Source organism: Pagrus pagrus, assembly GCF_965226575.1.
Source record: "Pagrus pagrus genome assembly, chromosome: 7".
In the NCBI taxonomy this organism is placed as follows: Eukaryota; Metazoa; Chordata; class Actinopteri; order Spariformes; family Sparidae; genus Pagrus; species Pagrus pagrus.
Genome location: NC_140191.1, coordinates 14962678 through 14978278, shown reverse-complemented (window position 1 = coordinate 14978278; position 15601 = coordinate 14962678). Strand labels below are relative to the sequence as shown.

Here is a 15601-nt window from a genome sequence, read left to right as displayed (position 1 = left end):
GGACTCCTTAATGTCAATAGCAACTCCCTTTAATAACAGCATCATACTTCCGGCTGGGCACATGTACCTTCAAAATAAAAGTAATCTATTTAAATCAAAATTAATTGATTAATAAATACATTCTTAGAGCAAACAGCATGAGCAGCATCTTCCTGAAAAACAAGTTAATATAAGTTTTCATCTTATATAATATCATATCATGTCATTTTATAATATATAATGCATTATATGATGTCATATTAAGGCCACAGAAAGTGTTTGCTGACTGATTATTCAATATAAATCTTTAAATTAAATGTAAATCTAATGCTATGCAATTGGCTTTAATCCATGTATAGGAACATTTACTCATTTTTAGAGGCACTTTACTTGAGTAAATTATAATTACGTATATATGTATTCTAACTTTTAATTGTGATACAAGTACATTATTTCCAGATAATTACTTTTGATTAATGAATGAATGAATGAATGTAATTTAAAGGTGCACTATGTAGTTTTGGGGAAGAAATTTTAACCACTAGAGAAAGATCTTCATCGAGTGATTTTTATGCCTAAACAAACTAAATAAACAAACTCTCTTTGTTTTGATGACTGAATAAACAAATTGACCTTAAAGGACAACACAGTTTCATACTGTTTTACTTTGTTTACATGTGGTGGACCCTGCCACCTTGCTAGCTTCAAACAGTGTTCTGGACCTTATTTTCCTCTGAGAACAGCTTGTTTATTGAGTAATGGATTAATTTATTATTATCATTATTACCTCTTTAGTACGATAAATATTACAATTCTGTTTTAATTTCTTCTCCAAAACTTCATAGTGCCCCTTTAATATCAGACACTTTAAGACTCTCCCCTACTATTCGTATGGGTGACTTTCACTTTTGCCAAAGTAGTATTTTAACAAGATATCTTCATTTACTCAAGTATTACTTTTGGGTACTTTTCACATAACTGTATATTCTTTCATCTCGGATGAGGAGAGTGAACTTTTATTTTGAAAGTTCCCGCCGGAAGTCGTGTAATATCTGTCTTGACCCAGGCTCCCGTCGCTCCCCTCCTTCCTCCAGCTGAGAAGCGTGTGCTCCTCGGAGGTGACGGAGACAGCTGGTCCTCCCCTGGTGCAGAGGGAGCGGAGCGGGGACTAAACGCACCGCCTCCGGCCGCAGCCTCGGACTCGGGTCGGGGATGGCGTCGCTCGGCGTGGGGCTGCATCTCATCCGCAAGCGGGGAGCGGGCAGGAGCGCCGCGGTGGAGAGGAGGAACCTGCTGACGGTGTGCAGGTGGGAATCCCTCACATTGATCTTTCCTTTAATGACAGGGAGGATGAAACAGCGTCTGGGTCTCTGACGGCAGATTGGTTAAGTGAGGTTATTTTGACTCCATCCTGATTTAAAAATATGATTTAATGAGCATTTAAAACAGAGGAAAGTCAGTGTGTGTGTGTGTGTGTGTGTGTGTGTGTGTGGGATGAGTTGCATTCAAATACTAGACAATACATTAGAGATAAATATCGTGTGTGTGTTTTCTCTTTCATTCATTCACTTTCTCCAACACACATTAACGCCCAGCAGCAGCAACAGCAGCAGCCTCCTCAAGCCTTCATTAAACATTCATGCATTCACATTTCAGCTTTAATTACCCTCATAATTTGTTCAGTGTGGATTAGGCCGGGATTCTAGAAATACTGAGCCCAAATTCCTCCACCATTCACAACCCAGCCGCTTGAAAACAAGTGGATTAGCCATCAAATAGAAATGTTCTGTTTTTGTATTCATGAAAGGACTTATATCTTTTGTTTGATGTCCCCTTGTTGATGGTCCAAAGACAGTTTTAAACCCCTCTTCCCTCTCTTCAAAGTGCTTTTTTTGTTTGATTGTTTTTGCTCCAAACTCAAATATTTAGTCTACTAAAGACTCGAACATTTGGTGTTTTTCCAGAACAAACATTCAGGAAAACAACACGGGTGAGGACACGACCTTGCTCTCCTCGGTGCATTCATAAATGATAAGCCGGGGCAAAAAATATGGAGAAAGCAGCAGCAGAAAGATGCTGAGGTGTGCACACACATGTCGCCTGCCTGTTTCTCCTTCTCTGAAGTGAAAAGCGCTCTCCTCTGAGTATTGATCTGTGGTCCTCTCTGTGCTGCTGGCAGATGTCAGTTAACAACCGATAGTCCCCGTGGTGCGTTTAGGACCGAAGAGTAGGAAGGGGTCAGAGAAAAGGGAAGAAATGGAGGTGTACTTCAGAAAACAAACTGATAATGCAACACCTGCTCCGGCTGGTGTCTGCTCAGCCTTTTTAGGGACACGTCTCGCAGTATGCTCAGGTAGTCCTACTTCCATTACTGTCATTTAAAACAGATGTAAATGGAGAGTAATTAGACACAGGAGCTGCTTGCTGACCAGTCTGGTCCTCTCCCGTCTGTTTCTGCCTCCGCACCAGCCATCAGTTCTCGGACTGGCACGAGCGGAGGAGGGAAAGAGTCAGACGAGTGATGGCAAACCGGCAAAATGAAGGAAGAGAAGATGAAAAACTGAGAGAATCAATCCCCTCAGTTAGGCTGTAGCTCTAAGGTTGTCAAGCTCATCTCCTTCCACACAGTGAGATGTTATCTTATGGAGGTTAAGCCAAGTTGACAGGAAATTAATCAGAATCTGTTGGTAATTGGTCATTTCAGTAATTTTTTAAGCAAAATTGGCAAATATTTACTTGTTCTAGCTTCTCAAATGTAAAGATTTGAAGTTTTTCTTTGTTAAATATGATAATAAACTTGATGTCTTGGTCGGACAAAACAAACAACTGAAATGTCAGGATAAGGCGTAACGGTAAGATTGTGATTTTTAAAGCAACAGCACTGTCGTAAATACAAATCCCAGCTCTGTAACAATTTGTCAGATGTAATGTAGGTGCAAACTACAAACAAAACTCATTACGTCATAACAGTGTTGTGATGAAAACACGTATGTAAGGCTGTGACCCTACCCTCTCACTGAATAACTTGGTGCAGAAACAAGACGACAGAGACACCATTCACGCTGTTATAAGACGCTGTCCCATCAACATGATTCTGGAGCTGTTATTTTAAGGTAGAAAAGTTACAAAATGTTGCTTTAAACCACCGTGACACTGGGAGAAAAATCTGTCTGCACATTTGACCAAACTCAAGCCTCGTGAGCTGTATTTTGTATCTTTGGAAACTTGAGGATCGACACTTAAAGTTCAGTGGTTTTGAATAATGGCTGCCTACACAGTGTGAGTGTGTATCGACTGGTTCATTAGCAGACTGCTGCTTGTTGGGGGGGTTTAAGCTTTCGGAAAAGAGTAGATCTCTGCTGGAAGTCGACGCTAATGAAGCTGCTGTGGTCGCCTTCAACACAACTGCACACCTGCCATCGAAAAGGTGTCAGTTGTGTTTTTTTAAATCTAATTTCTCTGTTATGCATATAGCACATTGTGTGGCAGCTTGAGTGAGATATCTTGTCAGTTTTTCTGTGGATGAGATTCCAACTCTTCACACGTTTTTGTCCACATTAAACACTGAGCAGGTGAACACACCGGCTTCACTCTCCTTCATAAACCCTCCATGTTTATTCTGACCAGGCCTGTAATCATCGCTGATTACATCACAGTCTCTTTATTTTTGTACACACTGTCAGTCAGAGGTGTGAGACACACTTATATTAATATAACAGCTAAAACCATCATCCTTATTGTAAAAAAAAACCCCATAATGAATTAGAAATATAAGTAAGGTGAGATGGGTAGTGAACTGAGACTTTATCTGTTGATGTAACTGACCTGAAGAAATTAAAATAATCAGTCCACAATACATCTTCTCTCTGCAAACGTGTAGGTCAGGTGTCTCAGGCCGAACAAGCCTCTTATCTAGTTTTGACGCTGTGATAAATGTCCCCACGTCTCTTTAAATCATGGCTGCTGGAATCGCCATTGAAGTTTTTCTTTTTTTGTGAGACCTACCTCGACAGCTTTTTTTCCACACCAGACATTTGTCATAGAAGGAAAGGCACAGGTGTTACTAATAATAATAATAATAATGATATTATTGACGTCTCTGCTCTATTCAAGAGTCCCAGTAAGCCTAAATGGAATTAAACCATCATTAATTAGGTCATTTACACATGAGCTTTTCCTTTTGTCACATTTCAAAATGTCTTTGTGCCGCCTTCAAGTGCTGTCCGGTTCACTGTAAGATTTATTATGCTGTTTAAAATGCCCATTCTTATGTTGATGGAGGTTCTCAGTCATCCAGGTCCTGGTAAATCTAAGTGCTGTATCGTAGGCAGCTGGACTTGTTTCAGTTCCTTGAAGACGTTTCACCTCTCATCATCCAAGAGGCTTCTTCAGTTCTAACTAACTGGAGGGGAGCTGCAGGCTTTTAAACTCTGTGTGGGAGTGTCCTTACAGAGGCGTTAAGGACATGTGTGAGCTCTGAGTTTCAGAGTCGTCAGGGCCACTTGCAACCGGCCTTCATGTGGGTTGCTAGGGCTAGGTGAGCCCAGGTGTGGCCCCTTCTTATGTTCACTAGTTGTCACATCACGAGTCTGTGGATGTTTGTAACTTCTCTCATTCATGAGCACAACAATGAAACAGAAAAAAAATCATTCATCTTTTTTTTTTTTAGAAAGGGAACAAAGCTGAAGTCGTTTATTGTTTTCAGTTGCATAGCAACAGAGCTGTCACATCTTCAATGCCAGTACTGTTCACTCAGAGTTGTCGTGCCTAAAACACAAAAACACAACCTGAGGAGTTACATTTGAATCCATCTGTGTGGGCAGACAGTGTTGTGGATGTATTGAGACTTAAAGGACGGCATTGTTCAGGTCAGATCAGTCCGTTTGACCCAACAGTTGCATTCAGGTCCCCTCAGGTATGATAGTAAAATTGTTATGTTTCAGTCTGTCACAGCTAGTTAACTATTTATATTGCGTCTAAATATGTCCAATGTATTCTCTGTAATGCATTCGATTATTTAAAAAAAAATGTGTTTACTGGTATATGTGACAGGGACGATGCATGTAGTCATTGTTACATCTTAATAAAAATGCAACTAATGTAATGTATATAAAACTGCAAGCCATGGCTAATTTTTTTAAAGTCTCTGTCCCTGGCGAGGCTTTTTAGGAATAAAACACAGAACACAACACTCTTATACAGGAATAAAAACTAGGCGTAGACCGATTATCATCTCTGGCTGATATCTTAGGGTCAGAATTAGATAATTAGGTTTCTGCAAAAGCTCCAATAAGTTAAAATTTAGTGTTTCTTTATGTGGCACAAACACCACTCAGTAAGGGTCAGAAAAACATCATGGTTTGGCTTAAAATACCTGTTTTGGGCGCCATAAAAATGTCTGGAAATGTCCCCAGAGCATTTGGCAGCCCACCATCCCCCCCACCCTCCAATGTGAAAGTCAGCTAATAAGCATATAATGATAACATGATGTGACACCTTGGACATATCTGTGGTTTGCAGGCACGTTAACTGCTAACAAGATGTCCTGATGACTGGGTGGTCTGCTGCAGGTGTCCTGAACTTCATTATTCATTAGTCGATATGAGCAGAATAATGTACAGGTGTTTTTTCTGTTTATTTCAGGAAATTTCAGTTTTCTCACATTGAGTCCATGTGTAGATTATATACTCTACACAGAGGAGTGAATCAGTTTGTCTAATTTGCTGTACAGAGCAGGGTTGTTCTTCACAGTGTCTGATAGTTAATATGCATGATATGTGATTAAAGCCCTTTCTCTTTTTCATGGAAATAAGATGAAATCAATCAGTTTTGTCTTCTTTCACAGGAAGACACGCTGTGGTCACTGTGCTGCTAAGCAACGAGATAGAGAGATACGAAGTCAGATTATTTGGCTGACGCTAAGAGCTCCGCACAATTTGGCAGTATTTTCTGAACACACACACGCATCGACGCACATGGCAGCCTTGTCAATTAACTCTCCTTCCTGTCTAATTAGTTGAAATCAGATTAGGCGGAGTCGGTCGGTGCACGTGACAGTCAAAGTGGGCGGCATGCTATGACTGCTTTTATCACAGGAGATTGATCAAAGCCTCTTCACAACTGTGAAGGACAGATGTGTTTATTTTTTGGTCTCTTTTAATTAATGAGAGAAAGAAAGCTCAGAGTAATAAAATGGTCTTCAGTGGATTTAGTTATGTTAATGAAGGCGATTCTTCTTTTGTTGTTTGTTTGGTCTTCTGTGCATTTGCTTAAATGTGCAGTACCAGTCTGAGTGTGTCTTCGTCTGTGACATCATTCAAGTCTGAGATCAGCAACAAAGAAAGACATTTATCACTGTGGATAAACTCTATGTATGTCACTTTTCTATGGGCCATATGTGAGCCTGTTGGCAATTTGTTTAAGTTGTTTACTGCTGCTGGTTTGTGGATTTCTTTGTGAAGAACTTGGATTCTCCACGACAGCTCAAAGGATGCGACTTCATGCATGTTCTTGACTCAGTGCCTCTCTTCGCTCCATTAACAGAGAGCAACAGTAGCTTTGTTTAGAAACGGTGTCCGTTAACATAAAATAACGACTGGCTTCCAGCAAAACACACGGTTCCACAGAGCCCCTTTAAATGTCAGTGTAAGAAAATGTGGATATGTCCCTCAAACATTTTAATGGAAGCTCACTTCCATGAAGTTGGGACTCACAAGAGACACATTTTTAAAAAAAGAATAGTAAATATATATGCTGACTTTTTAGTATATGTCAAGCTCTAAAAAGTCAGGATCCTACAATTCCCACAATGAAACCAGCAGAATCTTTTCATGAGACCCTCCTAAATGCTTATAAAGCTCCTCGCAATCTATGAATTATACATTTTTTAGTCTTTAAGAACAAGATGGGAATAAACGCTGGTGACATCCTCTTTACCAGATTCTCTATGTGTAAAATTGGTGAAGTTGCCCTTTAAGCTCCAGTTCCAGCAGCTGATCTTAATATCAGTATGTGCATCATCTTCTGTGATCAGGTTTTCAGTGAAGACTATGCTGGACCGCTCCTGTTTTGAGACGATAGATGACTCATCTCCAGAGTTCGTTAACTTCGTTTCCATCCTGGAGCACATCCTCAGTCATCGACTCAAAGGTAAAAACAACCCTCTTCTCATCCACACGCATACATGCAGATGCATAACTGGCACCAAAATTGACTTTAAGCACACGTGTGATATTATATTAAAACTGCAGAATGCAATACTATTTTTCTTGCAGTTTGCCATCATTTGATTGTCAAGAGCAAGGAAGTTGTGGTTATGTGTCTTTTTACGACCCAGACATGCAAAATTTGAACGTGAAATTACAATGACTCATCCATTTAGGTCATGAGTTTAGATAGCTACCGTCATCTCATTTCCCTTTATTGAGATTAGTGTCAAGTAAATGGACACTGGTGGAAAGTATTCCTAGCGTCATAAGCAGGGTCTTCCTATTTTTAAACTTTAGACTGAAACCAGACCTTCCCTGTCTTTGTCTTCCAACTGACAACCTCTAAAAGAAATTAAGTCCAATGAGTGCACCATTAATATCACTTAAGTGTAATTTCTGGTTAACGAAGCCCTTCACGAACACTATAAATGAAGACTAAAGCTTGTAAAAAACCTCTGTTTCCTTCTCTGTTTCCGTCAGGTCAGACAACTTGGTTTGGCTATGAGAGCCCTCGGAGTTTCTGGGATTACATAAAAACCGCCTGCAGTAAAGTCCCTCATAACTGCATCCGCAGCATCGAGAGCATGGAGAACGTGCGATCATCGAGAGCCAAAGTGAGGATGAAACTGTCCAGGGATCAGATTTAATTAGTGTAGGCGGCAAGGAGGGAAAAAAAATGTTGAATGCCAACAGAGCATTTAAATTAAAACAGAAAGTTAGTTTTGATTAATCTTCTACTTTGAGTCCAAACGTATTCTGATCTGCAGCACGCACACACAATGTACAACCGGGCGTTGTGATTTTCGCTTATTGTGCTTTATCCTATTATTGCTTTACAAAAGAGCAAAGCGAACAAGGTAAAAAACAAATGTTAAGAAAACACATGCTCATGAAATGTGACTCAGTCTTACCCTGAGGGCAAGAGAGCAAACAACCGGAGCTAATATTGTTCTGCAGTCAGGCTGTAGGTGAGAAAAAAGACTTAGTCTCACACACACACGCTCGGGTCATGAACTCTTTTCATGAATCAAAAAAAAAGCAGCTTTGCAGAATCAGCTTTATTTATGTGCACACATACAAGGGATTTGACTCCTTTGAATTTGACAAGAACAGAACAAGGACCACAGAGCTGTAAGGTACAGGTAAGGTAGAATTAAACATAGAAGTATTATGTACGTACAAGTAGGTCAAACAAGGAGCACATAAACATATATATAAAAAGCAACAATGATCAACAACATGATGTGGGTTTTTATTGACATTTTGGAAGTAACGGAAATTGCTTGCTGGAAATGATAAATGTATTTGGCTTTTGTGATTGATGACCCGCAGACAGTAACACAGCCCAGCTGATCATCAGAGCAACAAAATATCAATCACGTTTATCAAATCCATTGACATTTTGTCACTCTGTTTTTTAATTTACACACATTTCATTACTTTTAATTATACATTTGTAAGCATTTTCATTACTTCCATTTTTTTCATGTATTTTTTGGTACCCCTGCCCTCGAGGACACTTTCCTTGATTGATACATTTTGTGTTGTGAATGGCTTTAAATTAATGTAGTCACTTGATGCTATAATATTTCTTTGTCGTTATTTTTTGTACTTTTTTTATTCTGTACTCAGGTCTCATTTTAAAATTTGATCTTGATCGCAATGTGACTTCCTTAATTAATTATGTATATACTGTATAATCACTTAATTTTTCATTTCATGACCATTTCTGTCTATTTTTCAATTCAGTCCAGTGCAATCACTCGGTCACTAGTCACAGTTCCCATCAGCCTCAGCTGCTACTTGTTTTTTGTGCTCATTAGCAAATGCTAGCATGCACCTGCTTAATGTTAACATTGTCATTGTGAGCATGTTAGCACGCTGCTGTGCCTAAGTATAGTTTCACAGGGCAGTCATCATGGCAGCAGACTCTTATGCTGTTATCCTGAACATCCTGTGTTGCTGGTGGTCTATTTATGTGATATAAGCTTCCACTCAGCTCAGTGACACGGGTATCTCTCTCTGCAGGGCAGGGCGTGGATCAGAGTGGTCCTGATGGAGAAAAGATTATCAGAGTACATCTCATCTGCACTGAGGGACTTCAAAACGACCAGGTCTTTAATGTTGTTCATATACTGTACACACAGTTTCCTCTTCAACCAAATCAAATCAAGTGTATGTAGGATTTGTCTGTCTCCAGCATCAGTGTGCTGCAGGATACGTTTACATCTTCTTACATACTTAGCGCACATCTTGCAGCTGCACCTGTCTGCCCCACTTTGTATTTAATTCCCAGTCAGTTTTCTGGAGGAGTGTGAGCTGAATTCATAATAATGTGCATGTTTGTGTTTGATTGGAGGAGGTTTTACGAAGACGGAGCGATCATGCTGGGAGAGGAGGCGGGGCTGTTGGCAGACACGCTCATCGGACTCAACACCATCGACTTCAGGTGCTCATCACGTTCTGCTGTTTCTTACGGTTGTTCTTGTTCAGTCCTACTTTCTCTCCCCGTTGCAAAGCCAGCGTTTAGTTTTCTCTGCACGAGGTAGATTTTGCAAGGTAGGATCAGAAATATAACAATCTCTTTACCAATTTAGAGGGTGAGCCGAGAGGCTTTCATCTTAATAGAGGCGAAAATAAGAATGTGGATGGAATAAGAAGCTGCTTCTCCTCGCTGATAGAAATACATAAAAGATGAAATAGTACCGAATATATAAAACCTGGATGAAGTTCCAAAAATACCAGATTTTTTAGACTTTTTAGGCTATCGCCACGTGACATTATTATGCAGTATTTCAGACTAATGCATGTGTCTCAGGCAATGACTTTAGTAAATTACAGTGTTGCGGGCTCTGGTCATCATTTTTTAAAAGTCTTTTAAAGCAATATAAGGCAACTACCAGAGATACGAGACCAGAGAGTTGATGCAGGTGCATCACTTGCAAACGCTGCAGAATTATGTGATGGGTCAAGAGAGAAGGCCTCAAATAATAAATCACATACCTCACACCAGGAAGCTCCTCAATGGTAGATTAAACACACTTAATGGGAAATTTGCTGAACACTACAGTGTCCTCAAAAATAAACATCAAGTAGATTCAACATTTCTGTCTCTACAAATACAAACTCGTCCTCACCAAGTTGGGACGAATGTGATTGTATTTACTGCAACGTGTTGATACTGTCTTAGATGAGATAAGCAGAAGAGATCTCACATTTGTGTGTCAAACCCGTGCATTTGTTAAAGCTGTAGTTGGGTTCACATCACTAGTTTGGACATTTTTATACACTGGACACTGGGTTTGGAGGTCACACAAATGGTTAACTAGAGATCGTCTGTGTGCAGTCTGTGTTTTCGGTTGTTTTATAGTCGGTCAGTATTTTGGCAAAACCTCCACGAAGAAGACAAAGTAAAACTCCAAGGATCTCTACAACAAGGTGATTGGAAAGTTCAAGTCAGGGGAATGATGCAAGAACACTGTCATGTCACTGAGCATCACTTGATGTCCAGTTAAATTATTCAATACGAATATTGAGCTGTGAACCAGCTAAAAAAAGAGACTGAGCTTTGATTTTCCATCCTGTCTTCTCTCTTCAGCTTCTGTCTGAAAGGAGAGGGTGTGGACGGCAGCTCCCCCGCTGTGATCGATTACACGCCTTACCTGAAGTTCACTCAGAGGTATTCAAATGATTCTCTTCATCACACAGTTCGTCATCAGCGTAGGTTCAGCCAGTACTGTTCAATAAACAGGTAACATTAACAGGCAGGTTGGAAACACATTCCCTTATGTTCTTGATGAGTTTTTTTTAAACATTTTATATATAGAATTTAAACTAAAATTTCTTTTGGTCAAAATGATGTAACATACCTGCGCTATTGTTCTTGTAAGTTCATTAGACTTCGTGCTAAACTTGCCATATCCACTGCCCTCCACTTAGTCTCCAAACAACTTGAAAATAACAACAGCTTTGCATGACATTTACATCGGCATCTGCAGCAGATTTGTTGAAAAATCTATAAAAAACCAAGACTTCAGCTTTTTTTTTTATTGGATGAGTACTAATATGCTTGTTCCTCGTGCAGTGCAGACAGCATCAGCAGCGATGAGGAGGAGATGAGGACGATGGGGAGCAGCGGCAGTGAGAGCAGCACCCCCGACAAAATGGCCACCGCCGCTTCCATCTTCACCGAGCAGAGCAACTTGGTCACCAAGTGCAAACGCTTTGAGCAGAAGTATCGCATGGCGCTGGAGCAGAAGGTAGCACCTCAGTGTGTGTGACATTACTGTTATTTTGGGATAAACAAATTGTATGGTAATATATGCCAGTGTGACATTTTCCTTGACGTCTGCATGACAATTAGAGGCTCGAATTGTGAAATGCTGGGAGGAAGTGCCACATATACAGCATCTGTAATGTTTCTTCCCTCTGAGGCTCATTCATGGCTGCCTCTTCTCTCTGGTTATTTAATTTGCTTTGAGCCAAAACAAAGATTTCAGCTGTGCAATTCAAACAGCAGCGCCTTGATGGCAGCAAACAAAGAAATGAAAAACAGAGTGTGTGTGCTCTGTCCGTGTGTTCTCAGGGTTACCTGGAAGAGCTGGTCCGTCTCCGAGAAGTCCAGCTGTCTGAGGCTGTATCTCATAACAAAGCCCTTCAGCAGAGCCTGGCAGACGCACACATCTCCCACTCACTGGAGAAAGAACAGCTTGAGTACATTGTACTGGAGCTTCAGGACCAACTGTAAGTTCAGGACCAACCGTGTGTGTGTTTGTTTGTTTGTTAGGGAGTGCATGTGAGGTCGCTGATGATAAGGTGGAGAGGTCTTTGCAGCAGACCCAGCTGTGAATTTGACATTCAGTGCACAGCAAGAAGCCTGGAGATTGCAGGTGGTTTGTTATTTGTGTGTTGTCGAATCAATCACAGTCAGTGCTGCTTTTAGCCACGAGGTAGAGCTGCATCAGCGTTGTGTCTTTCCAATCAGTTTAATTTACGCTCCACTCAGTGAGAAAACGCTTTCTCGGTTTGATCACTAATTCAGAGTTGGCTACAAGGTCTGTTGAGAGGATTTGTGTCACGATCTTTGGAGATGAAGCTGCAGTCTCAAGCTGGTGTGATGAGTCAGTGGATGTTTTCAAATGCAGATTGAAAGTGAAAAGCAAAGTGACATGAAGCGTGAGGCTCTGATAGAAAGAGATGCTTTGATGGTGAATACAGTCAGAGGAGCGACAACGTGAGTTAAGCTGTTTTCACATACAAAGTGAATTGTCCTTTTACAAATGTAGCACACAACAGAAGATTGTCTGGAAATGGAAAGACTCAGATGGGTTGGTTTGGTTGAATAATCAAAGAAAATGTGGAAAAGAATATAAAGGCAACGCTTGATCTCTCTGAATTCAATGACCTGCTCTATATAAACATGCTCTTAATTGGACATTACACGGACTTTGAACTGGGGAACTGGCAGAGTATGTCTGTTAAATGACTGGACGAACTGGTTCAGACATTTACGTTCAAACATAAAGCTCCTTGAGCTCATATGTTAAAGGGGCTTCTGAGAGTATTTAGAGAGGAAGGAATGGATGAAAATAAACACAATCAATTCAAAGGATTGACTTTGATTTTTTTTAAAACAGTGACGGGTATGGAAGATCGACTGTGTGTGACAACTTATGGCAGGTTTATGATTTCGTCAGGGAGGACGAGGTAGCTGATAGTCTGTAGAGCCAGACAGATGCAGCATTTTTGAGACAGAAACTAATGTCTGTGACTTGGAAAATCTGACAATGATCTATTGGCTGGTGTTCTTTTTTATTTTCTTTTACGCCAATGGTTGACAAACGAGTGTAACCAAGCACTGAGGTAGACATTTTAAATTTGAAAAAAAAAACAACCTACCAACTATGTATGTTATTGGTGACACTTTTATCTTGTTACACATTGGTGCCAATACTGATATATCTGTGATTAGCTAAGAACAGCCAATAATATCATCCGGCTGATCTGTCTGCCATTAGCTTTTAGTCTTTTTTCAAAACTTTTGTCTATATAGTTTTTTTTTTAAATGTCTCATGTACATATATTTTTACTGACAGTAGTGCAAGGTAGAGATAAAATAAAAACAACCAAAACAAAAAGGATGCCACAGATATCATGTTTGAAGTCCTTGAACAGCCTTGAGTTGTTGTTTATTTCATTTATTTGAGAAGAAACAAAGGCAAATATTAAAGGTCCTGTGTGTAGGATTTAGTAGCATCCAACCAACTGAATACTCCTCACCTCACCTCCTCTTCCAAATGAGTAGGAGAACATACAGTGCCCCCTAAAAATGCAAAAAAAATGTGAAAGGCAGGTGATTTATCTCACTACACTAAGCAACTCCCCTGCTTTTATATTTTTTGAATAAGAGTTTATTTAGTCAATAAATTGTATGTAACCCTGGCCACTGTCTGTTGTCTTTAGGACGGTGTTGAAGAACAACGATTTGCGGTCCAGACAAGAGTTGACAGCCCATCTGACCAATCAGTGGCCGTCTCCTGTCGCCTTGGACGCCAACGCCGTTGCATTGGACACGCTGCTGTACAGGAAGAGCGCAGGGGGACAGTGGGAGGAGTATGTAGATGAGTTGACCTCCTCCAGCTTCCAGGTTTAGTTTGGTTACGTTTAGGGCTGCAACTAATTATTAACTAATTAACTGATTTATAAAGTGTTTGGATTACTCTTACACTGCTAACCCCACAAGTATTGTTCTTAGAGAAAAAGTCAGAGAAATAATACTGCAGCTTACAGCAACTAGATTGAGATTGGTGGTGTGTTGCTTATATATTGACAATAGATTGTTTATAAACTTTAGAAGCAACAATGTTTACTTTGATTGCAACTTCACAGATTGCAAGCTGGTGATGTTCTCTATTTTCTTCCAATAATTATTTGAAAAAACCTAAATTATTTGTTATTATTTGATTTTTTTCAAACAATAGTCTATGAAATGTGAAAAGAAAACAGTGGAAAAGATTCAAGATTACATTTTTGTCCGGCTCACAGTCTGAAACCCAAAAGTATTTAATTTACAATTCATAAGAAAATCAGCAAATCATCCTTCTTGTGAATCTGGGACTTTAATTGAATTACTTGAACAAATTAATGCATTATAAAAATGATTTTCGATTCATTTTCTGTTGATTACCGACCCTCTATCCTCTCTTTGCAGGAAGAGTTTCCAGAGTCTGGAGCAGCTCTCTGCAGACATGAGTCTCTCCCAGACGTCTCTCGACCCGTCACACACACTGAGTCTGGAGGCCAGACCGGGGCCACACTGGCCCCACCAAGGTAAGTCTCCTCCTGATGTCCAGGAAGGCCTCCACTTTGATTGTCTTCTTTTAAGTCACTTTTAAAAACTCAGTATTTTAGACTCACATTTTAAAGATGCTTGTTTTATTATCTTTATTTGTATTTCATATTTTATTAGCTTTTTTTTAAATGCATGTAGTGTTCAAAACAAGTGTTTTGCAACTTGTTTTGAAAAGCACTACATAAATTATTATTAATTGACGTGAGTATGAATCATGCGTACCATGTCGTTCAGGTAAAGAGGAAACTCCGTCTCTAAGAGGTCTGTGTGGCTCTCTGACCTCAGTCGCCAGCTACAAGTCTCTGGCCAGCCTGAAGTCCAGCGAGTGTTTGGCCAGTCCAGCGACAGAGATCAGCAGCCCAGGCGTCACTCCTTCGTAGGGACCAGACAATCCAGGAACTTTCTAAATGTGTGTGATATTGTTTATGTTCTGTACGTGGAGCCCGGAGCTTTAAGATGGAGGTCAGGTTTGGGAGTTGAGAGTCTGGTGTGGCATGTGTTTTGAATCGGCTCCTTCAGGCTGAATAATGTCTTATTAATGTTCCATTACAGTTGAAACAACCTCTGACTCTTCACGGAGAATCTCCAGCTGTAAACCCATCAATATGTTTAAATTTGTTCTGTTGGTGTTTGTCTTTTTGTTTTTTTTATCTGTGGAGCGTTAGTTTTTTCCTTTCTTGGAAATAAAATAATAGAAAGTTGATGTAACAATTACTTTGTTGAGGAGACAGTGATGATAAGGTGTTCTCACCTCTCTCGAACATGGTTTTCTGTAGATCAGAACAGAGTTTAGGAGATAACACAAAATGCTGTGAGCCTCGGTCAGTGTTTAGTCTCTTTGTGTCACTGCAAATCATTTCCTGCCGTTGACAGGGTCTTTTATTATCTGCTGTGCTGTTACTGCTGCCACCGAATTGTTTTTAATATAGCAATTTCTTTGATTTATGATGGTGACTTTGCCTCCACTTTTATCAGATTGTATTCAAGATTTTGCAAACTGTCTCACATTCAGGTGAAAATGTCCTTGAATCTTTTTTTTATGTCGTGCATAAATCAATATCAC

The 15601-nt window shown here is 40.0% G+C and overlaps 1 protein-coding gene across 6 annotated transcripts; it reads left to right on the top strand.

Annotated features, from left to right (window-relative positions):
• The first annotated feature begins 1056 nt into the window (after nt 1-1056).
• rundc3b (RUN domain containing 3b) lies at nt 1057-15241 on the top strand. 6 transcript variants are annotated; one of them, XM_084357232.1, is made up of 12 exons: nt 1057-1286; nt 7013-7128; nt 7668-7801; nt 9216-9301; nt 9547-9636; nt 10786-10866; nt 11272-11446; nt 11773-11930; nt 13650-13799; nt 14398-14516; nt 14773-14947; nt 15091-15241. In XM_084357232.1, exons 1-11 carry the CDS (start codon nt 1192-1194, stop codon nt 14916-14918), a joined length of 1350 nt encoding a protein of 449 aa, XP_084213358.1. In that variant the 5' UTR covers nt 1057-1191; the 3' UTR covers nt 14919-14947; nt 15091-15241. The 6 variants fall into 6 exon arrangements, with proteins under 6 accessions (XP_084213358.1, XP_084213359.1, XP_084213357.1 ...); XM_084357233.1 differs by having other exon boundaries at nt 9550-9636; nt 14773-15241; XM_084357231.1 differs by having other exon boundaries at nt 14773-15241.
• Nucleotides 15242-15601: the final 360 nt, after the last annotated feature.

Excerpts from the sequence above, each read along its gene's own strand:
- rundc3b (XM_084357232.1), top strand. The coding sequence starts at position 1,192 with ATGGCGTCGCTCGGCGTGGGGCTGCATCTCATCCGCAAGCGGGGAGCG. Across the intron at positions 7,802-9,215 it reads TGCGATCATCGAGAGCCAAA|GGCAGGGCGTGGATCAGAGT; the intron begins GTGAGGATGAAA and ends CTCTCTCTGCAG. Across the intron at positions 9,637-10,785 it reads CTCAACACCATCGACTTCAG|CTTCTGTCTGAAAGGAGAGG; the intron begins GTGCTCATCACG and ends TTCTCTCTTCAG.